This window comes from Anarhichas minor, unplaced genomic scaffold (assembly GCF_050575085.1).
Source record: "Anarhichas minor isolate MPS153535 unplaced genomic scaffold, ASM5057508v1 ptg000012l, whole genome shotgun sequence".
In the NCBI taxonomy this organism is placed as follows: domain Eukaryota; kingdom Metazoa; phylum Chordata; class Actinopteri; order Perciformes; family Anarhichadidae; genus Anarhichas; species Anarhichas minor.
Window position 1 is genome coordinate 3,548,875 of NW_027466458.1, and position 11,473 is coordinate 3,560,347.

The 11,473-nt window shown below is 39.6% G+C and overlaps 1 protein-coding gene across 2 annotated transcripts; it reads left to right on the plus strand.

Moving 5' to 3' along the window:
• The first annotated feature begins 183 nt into the window (after positions 1-183).
• ift56 (intraflagellar transport 56) lies at positions 184-10,269 on the plus strand. 2 transcript variants are annotated; one of them, XM_076090295.1, is made up of 18 exons: positions 184-467; positions 546-680; positions 1,620-1,712; positions 1,905-2,019; positions 2,735-2,784; positions 3,128-3,273; positions 4,687-4,858; positions 5,330-5,404; positions 5,515-5,617; positions 6,016-6,071; positions 6,678-6,731; positions 6,830-6,893; positions 6,977-7,065; positions 7,335-7,418; positions 7,524-7,593; positions 8,432-8,538; positions 9,557-9,690; positions 9,988-10,269. In XM_076090295.1, exons 1-18 carry the CDS (start codon positions 465-467, stop codon positions 10,001-10,003), a joined length of 1,566 nt encoding a protein of 521 aa, XP_075946410.1. In that variant the 5' UTR covers positions 184-464; the 3' UTR covers positions 10,004-10,269. The 2 variants fall into 2 exon arrangements, with proteins under 2 accessions (XP_075946410.1, XP_075946409.1); XM_076090294.1 differs by having other exon boundaries at positions 186-467; positions 9,947-10,269.
• Positions 10,270-11,473: the final 1,204 nt, after the last annotated feature.

Here is an 11,473-nt window from a genome sequence, read left to right on the forward strand (position 1 = left end):
TGCAGTGTCTGATATTTTCCTTCAAATGCCATCTCCAACCCGGGGTTGTGCCCGCTCAGAGGTTTTCAGAGGAGGACCATGATATGGTCTTCAACCTGATTAGGTGTTAAACTTTCTCACTACGTTGTCGGGTCTTTTGCTTGCGCCTTTAATTTGAAAATATAAGAGCGGAAGAATAAGATCACCCATAATTCTCCTGGAGATAGTGGGAAAAAAAGGTGCTTAACTGTTATTGTATCACTGCCGTGTTAGCGGCAAGATACTTTTGTTTACGTTAGTTGTAATGTAATATGACGTTAAGGTTGGATAGCTAGAAGCCTAACGTAGGTGACGTTAGCAAGCGTAACGGCTAACATTAACAAGTTGTGTTTCCGTTGGTAGGAGCACCCGACGTCACCTAGGTTAGTGATAAACAAGTCCTAGCTACAGTTGAGTAGCTACGTCTTCAAGAGAGACTTGTCGACATGGTGAGTTCATGTTTCTATATATTTCTGAACCAACCTAAACTTCTGAGACAACTTGAGAAATTCAAACTTTTTGTGCAGATCCTCTCTCGCGTGAAGCCAGCCGTTGGGGGAGAGACACTGGTGAGCAGTGAGAAAAAGAAGAAAAACAAGACTCCGCCGTTGGAGGAATACCTGCAACAGAGAGACTACCTGGGGGCGTTTACACTGTTAGAGGTAGTTCCACATCGGTTAATAACACAATCATTGGATGCAAAGGCTCTTGAGTGAATTGTGGGCTGACATGCACTCATAGATCACAAGTAGCTGAATCAGTATCAGCTGTGTGTGGGCTTTACTGCAGCTGACCAACACATGAACAATTGGTAGAGTTGGAAAAATACTCATCCAAAAAAAGGGCGAATAAAATGTCACATGATTATTATTGTTACAAGTAATTGATCATACAGGGGTGGGAATTCAACAGAACTGCACTAGGTTCAATACCAATGTAGTAAATGTTAAATAACCTTTAACCAGTCTATCATCACTTTTTCGTGTCACTTTAAAGTCGAGGTGGTAGGGATAAGGTAAAGGCAGGTAACCTCAAAGGATGCATGGTGTAGCAGGGGAGGTCAGACTCGTCACATTACACAATGGAGAGTTAAACTAGATTATTCAAATGATTAAAACTTTATTTTGTGCATGTGTTATTGAAAGCATGTGCACATATTCAGTACTTAATAAAGGAGACCAAATGAATGCACTTAGGCTGAGTTAACAGGCTGTATCATTCTTTTTGGCGACTAATACAACCTCCACCTGTGGGTCCCTACCTTGCTTTTTTTTGTAAATGACGTGCTTAGACCATCACTTTTCAAAATTAAGGAATGAAGCTGCAATTTCCCATCATAAAAAATATAAAAATGTGATGATTCAGTTAAGAGATTCTGTGAGATGGAACTACTGGCTTAACTTGCCCCTTTAGCTGAATAAATAATTGCTGCTCTTTCATAAAGGGGTTAACAATTTTCAACTGCACTGCCTCCTGCAGATTATCTGTGTCATGCCCTGGAATTGAAGTTTCATAAATAGAGTCACTCCCACATCTATGCTTCAGACAGCACTGTACTACTGAGTGCTGCTGCTGCTGATTTGTTGCTGTGTCATCTCCAGTTTCAGAGAAGTATTGGCGAGAAAGAGGAGCATGCGGACCTCTGGATCGGCTACTGCGCCTTTCACTTGGGTGATTACAAGAGAGCTATGGAGGTATTTGATTTTGTTTATGTGTGTGCCTGAATGAGTGCGGGTAGTTTGGCACACTGAATTATGCATGAGGTACCCCACATGCAGTAGTTAAATAACTAATTATTGTGAATGCTTGTTGGACAAATGCATAAGAAGACTGTTTTCTATAGAGTTTGATCACACGTGTAATATTTCATTATCATGTTGTGACAGGAGTACAAGTCTCTGACCATGAAGCCTGAATGCCCTGCTGAGGTGTGGGTGTTTCTGGCCTGTGCACTGTTTTTCCTGGGGCTCTATCAAGAGGCCGAGGAGGCTGCATCTAAGGGTGAACTGTTATGTGAAGTCCTCCTTTGCACTGTATTCTAACCACTGCATTCAACCCTCTTGCTCACCGGTACACCGTGGCATTGTTAAGCATTTAATTGTCTCGAGCTCATCAACTTATTATCAAAATGTGAACAACATATCAACAAGTCATATCCACTATGTCAACCAACCTGTTGACAAAAGATATGGTGAAGCATATTTTTGCTATTGAATTGGACCATATTGGTGGAAAGATGCTGTGGGTTCTAAATATCTATAGTTGTTGGTTCGTTCATTCATGTGATTTCAGTGAAGTATCAGTTTGGCATATTGTGTCATTTTGGATTTGTTTTCTGTAGCTCACCAAAACATAATACAATGGCACCAATTATGAAAAGTCCATTTTTTTGCAAAGTGGTGTCCACATACTTTTAGCCATATAGTGTGTGTTTGGACAACCTTCAATTGAAACAGTAATTGTGCACCGGGTTTTATTCAAGAAGTCTAATAATTACTTGCAGTCTTTTATCGTAAACATTTTTTGCAGCTTGAGGAACACAAAGAAGTAGATTTAGCAGATTTTGCTAACTGGGGTAGTTGGTACACTTTTAGTTCACATGAATTCACTCCTCAGTTATTTTTCTACAGTTATGGTTATGATGTCAATGAATTGTGCCTCTTATTTTCGTGTGGTTTGCTGTCTAACTACATTTGATGTCTCTTGCTCTCTGTAGCGCCAATGTCCCCCCTCCAAAACCGACTACTCTTCCACTTGGCTCATAAGGTTGGAAAACTACCATATTATTTGACTATGTTTTTAATTTTCCTCTCTGCCGTCACTTTATCACTAATCAATCAATGCTGAGTGACCCTGGACTGTAAATACAGGTTTATGTCGAAGATATGAGAGAAACATACACGTCTGTATTCATGTCATCGAATAAGGACTGTCACAATATCAGACTTTCAATACTGATCTTACAGTTAATTTCATCTTGTGAGGAAAACGTTGTGGCCCATCCAGTGTTTGTGTCATAGATTTTCTGTACATTCACCTCAACACAGGCCCGATAAAATCATTTGATGTGTTCGTTTATTGTCTGTTTCCTCCGCATATTGTGTCTTAGTTCAACGATGAGAAGCGGCTGATGGGTTTCCACCAGAACCTGGAGGATGTGACGGAGGACCAGCTGAGCCTGGCATCCATCCACTACATGCGCTCCCACTACCAGGAGGCCATCGACATCTATAAACGTCTTCTACTGCAGAACAGGTGTGTGCTCTCCCCCTGCCGTTTACTCTCAGGAATTAGTTTCACAGTCCTGCTGCACTTGGGTGCATGTGCCATCCCAGCGCCACCTTGACAGGTGCGAGTTGTTCATTTGAGCATCACGCCTTGTGGAACCATAGAGATAATTCAAGTGTCAGTACAGCTGGCCTGAAGAGCTAGCTTCCTCTTACACTGTCTCTGAAGTAGCGCGGGTGAGAAAATGAAAGACTGTGCCACTTCTCAGGGATCTATTCATGGCATCTGTAGGCCAAGGTGCATCTGTTGGAATGCAAATGAGCCTTACTGCTACTACTTCAGAAAAATGCTAACAGAAAAATGCAAAAATATCAAAATAGCGCCATGCAAAAAATGTGCTGTCATTTGCATTGTGCAATCCATTCCTTTTCAAAACCTGTTTGCCGTTCAGGTTTTCCCTTGTTTGTGTCCATTTTTTTCCCGTGACAACTTCTTCTCTCTGTCTTTTTTGACATAAGAAATTTCAATAAAAATGTATTCTGAAATGATGTTGATTTATACAAATATTTGTTATAATCTACAATAATAAGATCTGTCGTTTGCTGAAGTGCTATGTTGAGTATGAAAGAAAACCGGTATATTGCTACAGATTCCACAGACTGTACCACAGGTAGGTTTTAAGTGAACTCTGGCCCTCTTTGGCCCACATGGGAAATCAGGTACACACTCTTAAATGAAGACAATTATTATAAATTATGGATCACTGCTCGAGATACAAACACCAGCGCAGAGGAGGAGCACTTGCTGAGAGCAGTCCGGACTGTACTGCAGACTCCCATTAGATACAAACCTCATACTGAGTCCATGCCGTCAAATGTCTGTCATGATTTGGAATGAAATCTTTATTTTCTTATCTGATTCAAGTAATAGTTCAATTAAATCGACATTCTGTTACAGCCCGGCTCAAAGGCTGCAACATAAATGGGAGAGCAGACTGGTGTAAAGTATTAAATAAGCACATTTATTTAAAGGATAACATAAACTAAACAAACATGGAGGGTCAGTAATCAGTGATGTCAGCATGTGTGAAAATATCTGAAGCAAACAAAACTGAACAGAAGCCATGTCAGCCAAGGAAGAGAGCATCCATGTTTAGGTGTTGAGCTTTTATGTCTGGAACAACGCCAGGCTCAGGTGTGGCTCATCAGCTGATGATCAACATCCTGTAAACGGGACACAGACCCCCGAGAGGAAAGGAGGGGTTGTCACAATACAGACTAGAATGTCAAGCAACATGAGATAATAGTGAGGGATTAACTTCATGACATGGGTAACAATTGCTAAACACTATATTGTTACTGTAAAGAAATCTGAAATATTTTGTGTCCAACTACAAGTCTGAAAGCCAGTTTCACACCCACGTTGCATCTTGTCTTTCAGAGATTTCCTCGCTCTGAAGGTTTACGTGGCTCTGTGTTACTACAAGCTGGACTACTATGATGTGTCCCAGGAGGTGTTGGCTGTGTACCTGCAGAGCATGCCGGACTCCACTATCGCCCTCAACCTGAAGGCCTGCAACCACTTCAGACTCTACAACGGCAAGGCAGCTGAGGTACTCGGGGTGTAATTGCCGCATATCTTGGCTGATATTTTTGTTGGTCTTCATATGATGTGTTTACACATTTTCACACACACATCTTTAAGTTTTGTGTGAGCGAGGTCTGTCGCTATCCGTGTAAGAATAGATCGCCCAAAAAAGCGAATTTCTTTCCAAAAAAATAAAATAAACATTTATCTCACTGCATTTTTATTTTAAAACCTCTAAACATGTTTGTGGTTTTATCACCGTGCATATGTTAAAAATCCAACAAATAATACAAAGGCAAATATTTAAAATTTAAGCGACTGCACTGTACTGTAACTTTTAGACGGAACTAATTCAAGATATTTTAAGTATTTGTGCATTTTTTTTCACATTTAATTTATTTGTGAACCATGCATGCGTCATCATTGTTGCATCAGTGACTGCTTGTCCTTGTCATTTCTTTGTCATTGACTTATGTGTGCTCTCGCTCCCTCTTAGGCTGAGTTAAAGAACCTAATCGACATCTCTTCCTGCTCCTTTGAGTTCGCTAAGGAGCTTATCCGACACAACCTGGTAAGCTCTTCACCAGCTCCAACTGTGAGCGTGTAGGCGGTGTGTGTGCGTACACTAGGGACCGACATGCTACTGTTCCACACGCTGAATCTCTCCCGCGTGTACTGCAGGTGGTGTTTCGTGGTGGGGAGGGAGCGTTGCAGGTGCTGCCTCCTCTGATCGATGTGATCCCTGAGGCCAGACTCAACCTGGTCATCTACTATCTCAGACAAGGTGTTTAGCCATGGCATTGCAGTTTTCTGGAACAAGCTAAACAAGGACAATACTTCTACTGAAATGTATCAAATGTCCTACATTAGAATGGTGAACAACCGAAGATACAATATCTTTCACCTATACTGATCAAGGATAAGTTATGATTACACAAGAGCACTAATCACACTACTCTCTAATCAGTTTTAAGTGATCTAAAGATAATACAATGGTATCACCCTCTTTTATGTAATGCTTTGCTTTATTTAATATTATATAGTGTTAATTATAGTGTCATGCGGCATGTTAAGTAAATGCATCATCCCTCTGTGATGCTGCTGTTAATCAAATGTATACTTGTTTTAAGTGTGAAACCTACCCTCGCTCATTGATTCCCATGCTCCATTGTATTCTTCCAGATGATGTCCAGGAAGCGTACAACCTCATTCAAGATTTGGTGCCCTCAACCCCTCAGGTGATGATTCAAAGGGACGTTGGGTTGTTAATGTGGTGTTACACTTCTTTTTTCCAAGCACAATGTAACTATTTGGTCTCAATAAGAGACTCCAGATCTGCTCAATTTCACTCTTAACATGAAGAATACAACAGTAGCTTCATTTAGCCTCAACCACAGCTAATACTGAGTGTTTTGCTTTCAAGGGTTTTTATAAGTTACACTGAAAACCAGAATCAAGCCAGATTAGATGAAGCTAATAAATAACTTAATGAAAACATTAAATATATATTTATATTTCCCGAGGAGCCTTTTTCTTTTATGTGACCGATGTTTTATCTTCAATGTCGCCTGGATCTGAAAGCCTGTGAAACTGATGGATTGTATTGCATCTCTTTTATGTTTTTTTTTTACTTGTTGAGGGGGATTTTGATGGGATCTGAAGCGGCAATGAAAAAATAGATCAAAGGATTGATAAACTCCTTGTTTAATAACTTATATATTATCCACAAGTGAATTATCGCTTTTAAAGTGTCAAATCGGTGTTGCCTTTCTACCTTTTTACATTCTTTAAATTCTTTAAAGACATCATACAAAGATATTTTACTTGATCATTTATTTTCTCAGGAGTATATTTTGAAAGGAGTGGTAAATGCATCGCTGGGACAAGAAATTGGATCAGTGAGTATTTCTGTGAAATAAATAGTAACACGCACACAAACAAATTCTAAGAGTTACTCCGAGAGATAAACGTTTGTTGTTGTGCTTTTCTCTTTCAGAGGGATTACCTGAAAACTGCTCAGCAGTTCTTTCAGTCGGTTGGCGGCTCGGCCAGCGAATGTGGTACATTGGATAGAAATTTGATCAATATGAGCTTTTAAAGCAACACTGTGAGGATGTGTGTGTAACAGATTTCTCACTTTCAGACACTATTCCTGGCAGACAATGCATGGCCTCCTGCTTCTTCCTCTTGAGAAAGTTTGAAGATGTTCTCATATATCTAAACTCAGTCAAGGTTAGTGTTGCTCAGTACAAGGCACACATTAAATGATGTATTCCAGTGAAGAATCGCACAGAGATTACTTCACAGTGGTATCAGTATGTAAGTAGGAGAGTTTAAAAACACTCCCACACACTGGGTGACAAGTGTCACTTCAGATGACAAGTGGTTCTTTACAGATGCAGCACATTTGTGTGTGTGTGTGCGCTTTTGTATCAACGTTTTGTTGGACATGTCAACACTTCACCTTTTTCTGTCGGCATTATTGTGCTTTTTATTTGCAGGGTTACTTCTATAGTGATGACACGTTTAACTTCAACTATGCTCAAGCTAAAGCAGCCCTTGGCAACTACGAGGAAGCAAAAGAGGTACTTTGCTTCGTCACACATCTACACAACTGCTATCTACAGACTTTGATCAATTCTGATGAGTTGCTGACTATTGTTTTGGACTCATTTTAATATTTCTTTCAGGTTTTTCTGCTGATTCAGAATGAAAAGATCAAGAATGACTATGTTTACCTCAGCTGGCTGGCACGGTGCTGTATGTATAGTAGTCGTACTGTTGATAGTATATTTCATGACAAAAATCTTTCTGCAAGGCAAATTCATTCCTGTAGCACAATTCATACACATGTCTGTCAACTTAACATACATTTAAAATTGAAAAGGAATTGTAAACAAACCTTAAAAGAATGAAATATCTGAGAAATCAGAGCACAGGTCCAGTTTTTCAACTCTGAACAGTTCTCAGGCTAAGCTTTGGTTCAGAAGGATTCATAGGTTATTTATTAATTGTGGGTTGATAATGCAACAGGCCGCCAGCGTGAGAATACTGGGTCACAATGCCAGACTGCTGGTGAGGTGTTTGTTCAGCGAGAAGGCTGGGAGTAGACATTTTGTATACTTTATGACAAGTCATAACTGGAGCAATATCATCCGGTCCCCAAGTGTTCGCCGATAGGCTTGCTGCATTTAGCGCCAGCTGCACATAAGCAAGAGGCTTTTTGTAGGTAGACTTGAACCAAGTTACAGTCACAGTCTACACCCGATGACATGAAGGCATGAAGACTGCTCTCACAGATCTGAAGTTGGAGAAAGCAAGACTGAGGAAGCCTGTGTAGTTGTTCACTGAGGCTGAGTCAAACATCACTGCCAGATTTCTAGCCGTAGGTTTTTAAAGAACGTAGGTTCACTCTTGCACCTCAGCAGCTCAAAGAAAAAGATATCTCCATTTAAAGATATTTCTCCCCTTCTTGGCTTAATCCACATCAATAACACCTGCCCACAGGCGTTTCACATTTTACAAATCTGGATCTATAAAAGTTACTGACGCTGCCTGCGACTGATGGATGATTGAACACTTATCTTGTTCTTGTCAGACATAATGACCCAGAGAGGTCGGCTTGCCTGGGAGCTTTATCTGAAGATGGGCACTTCCTCCGATTCCTTCAGTCTGCTGCAGCTCATTGCCAACGACTGCTACAAGGTGACTCCATCCTCCGTTATCTGCCTCTTGGGGTGACCACTTAAAAATGTATTTATAAATTAATTGTAAATTAATGAATTATTGGTGGAACAATTAGTCAATTTATGCTCCCAATTTTGATAGTCAATTGTATCTTTCATATTTCATTGTCATATTTCGAGCTGGAACACTCTTCAGTTCCAGCTCCAGTTTTTTTTATTATAATGTATTGAATATCTTTCAGCTTTGGACTCTTGGTCAGACAAAAGAAGTCATTTGAAAAACATTAGGTTCTGGGAAATTGTGATTGACTTTTTTCTTATTTGAACAGATTAATAAATATTTTTAGTTCTTTAGTTGCAGCCCTAGTATGAATGTTTAGTTGCCGTCTTCCTTTGAATTTAAGTATAGTGCTGCAACGAATGATTGTCTCTATTATTGGTTAATTTGCTGATTATTTCCATCACAATTCCCCAGAGCCCAAGGTGTTGTTTTGTCCTACCAACCGTCTGAAACCAAAGGGTATTCACTTCCTAGTGATATTAAATTGAGAAAAGCATAATATTCTAATTTTTAAGGAGCTGGCAGCATAATTATTTTGCTTGAGAAGAAGTGACTCAAAACAATCGATACGTTTACAAAATAGTTGCCGGTTAGTTTTCTGTCAATCGACTAATAGTTTTAGAACTCGTATATGTAAATTGTAAATGTAATCTTGATCTCCAAATGTCACCTTAAATGGAGGTAAATTAGTTTTCTACCTGCCTGTTTTTTCGCTCTGCTCTATTGACTTTCATCGGCACATTTTAGCTTAGCTGTCCTTATGTTATTAGAGGTGTCGTCCACCAAAATGTCCTCAGTTTTCCCACCATATTTTTGAAATGCAACCAAAAGCATAAGCAGGCGTCACAAACATGTTTTGTCCTGGATGAACTTCATCTGATGCTAAATGTTATTCTGGTAAATAGGTACAACCTGTGCCTGGAAAAGTCATTTGTTTTTGCATACTAGTGCTGATGACCACAGCTTGTTGTTTCAGATGGGTCAGTTCTACTATGCAGCTAAAGCGTTCGATGCGCTGGAGAAACTGGACCCAGGATCCAACTACTGGGAGGGCAAGAGAGGGGCTTGTGTCGGCATCTTCCAGCTCGTACTGGCAAACAAGGAGTCTTGGTATGTTTGTCTCTTTTTCTTCTGCAATAATTTTATTATTACATATTTAACCTTTTTTTCTAGTTGTTTTTGTTGTTGTTGCAAAACATTGTGTGAAAGAGATCTCTGTCATTAAAGTGAATAACATCTGGACTGACATATTAAACATTTGTGGTCTGTTTGAGTGGATGGGTGTGATGTCTAAGTAACAGAAGTATGAGAGATGGCGCATTCTTGATCGGATCTCGTTTCCTCACATTTAATGTTTGTGTTCTAGGGAGACACTTAAAGAGGTGTTGTCTCTGCTACGAAATTCAGGAATCCCCCACGTTGAATACATCATCCGAGTTCTGAAGAAGTGGGCGAAGGACCACAAAGTTATCCTCTCATGAAAGCTTTGGGTACTGAACTCCAGCTCACTACATCAAGAGTAGCTACATTATGCAGACGTCAGCAGTCATAGTGCATTTGGTTATTTCACTTGAATAAATCTATGCCCCATGAAAAACTATTATCTCTGCCACTCTGTTGTGAAAATATGTACGTTTTGAATTGCAATTCTTTATATATTTGTATTAAAATGTGACTGTCGTAAATGGGTTTTGCGGTTTTGTCAGTGATTGATTTGTATGAAATCAGAAACAAGATATGAGCAAATACTGCAGAGAAAAGGGAAAAAAAAGAAACGAGCGCATGACAAAAATGAATTATTAGGATTATCAAGAGCTAAAGAAAGATTTTGATGTTGAATAAACTAACACAAGTATTCTTTGATAAGTAAGTCTGGCAAAAAACATTTTGATGTATTTCCTTTGTGACATGTATTTGGCAATGGCATCAAAGTTCCAGTTTTCTTTAACATAAATTGGTGCATGAAATGTACCTTTTGCTGTTGGTATAACAATAAAAGCAGCTGAGGCAGAGAAGTCCTAAATTGTAGTCTGCAGTTTAAATTAAGATTCAAAAACACTGGATCCTACAGTTCCCATCATGCAACTCAAAAGCATATTTCAACTAACCGTACCTTTTTGTTTTAATGCCCTTTCCTTTCAAATAATTTTACACCAAAATAGTTCTCAAGGCCAACCCGAGCCTAATGACACATCAGGGTTATTTTCCTCCAGAGCCACAGAAGACATTTTGTTCACATTACGGTGGTTTAATTTGTAAATGCATCTTTTTCTCTCTGTTTAAGAGAGAGCATCTGTGTGGTCAATTGTTTGTATGTATATATATATGTGTATAGGTATATATACACACATAACACTAGTGTGGACGCAAATTGTTTCACACTAAGGGGAGCTGTACTCCTCATGATTAAACTGATCATCATGCATACAATCTGTGAAGTGATCTTTCAATTGCAAATTTTGCAATTCAACAGGACTGGCTAAATTGCACAGGGGGCGGTATGTGGGGGGTTAATAGGGGCCCAAAACTAAATCTGGCCCTGAGGCTTTCTAACAGGTTAATCCAGACGTGGTTTCTACCAAAGACGTACAAAAAATACAAGCATCAATGTCAGATTTCAATGGTTTCACTGTTTATTGTAATAAAAAGGGCAGGTCCCTTACTGAATATCAACAGGTGGTGAGTAGTGCCTCCTCTTAAATCAGCTGTGTTGTGCGGGTTAACTGAGACAGCCAACCACCTGGCTTGCTTTCTTCCGTTCAGGATTTGATGTTTGAGTGTGTGCTGGTGCCATTGTAGAAAAATGCACAATTCAGCATTTCCCTGAATAGACAGAAAGAAAAGCTTCCACTGAAAGCCGTCGATTGTTAAATTGAGATCAGTTAATCGATAT

Excerpts from the sequence above, each read along its gene's own strand:
- ift56 (XM_076090294.1), top strand. Across the intron at positions 5,618-6,015 it reads CATCTACTATCTCAGACAAG|ATGATGTCCAGGAAGCGTAC; the intron begins GTGTTTAGCCAT and ends GTATTCTTCCAG. Across the intron at positions 7,066-7,334 it reads TATATCTAAACTCAGTCAAG|GGTTACTTCTATAGTGATGA; the intron begins GTTAGTGTTGCT and ends TTTTATTTGCAG.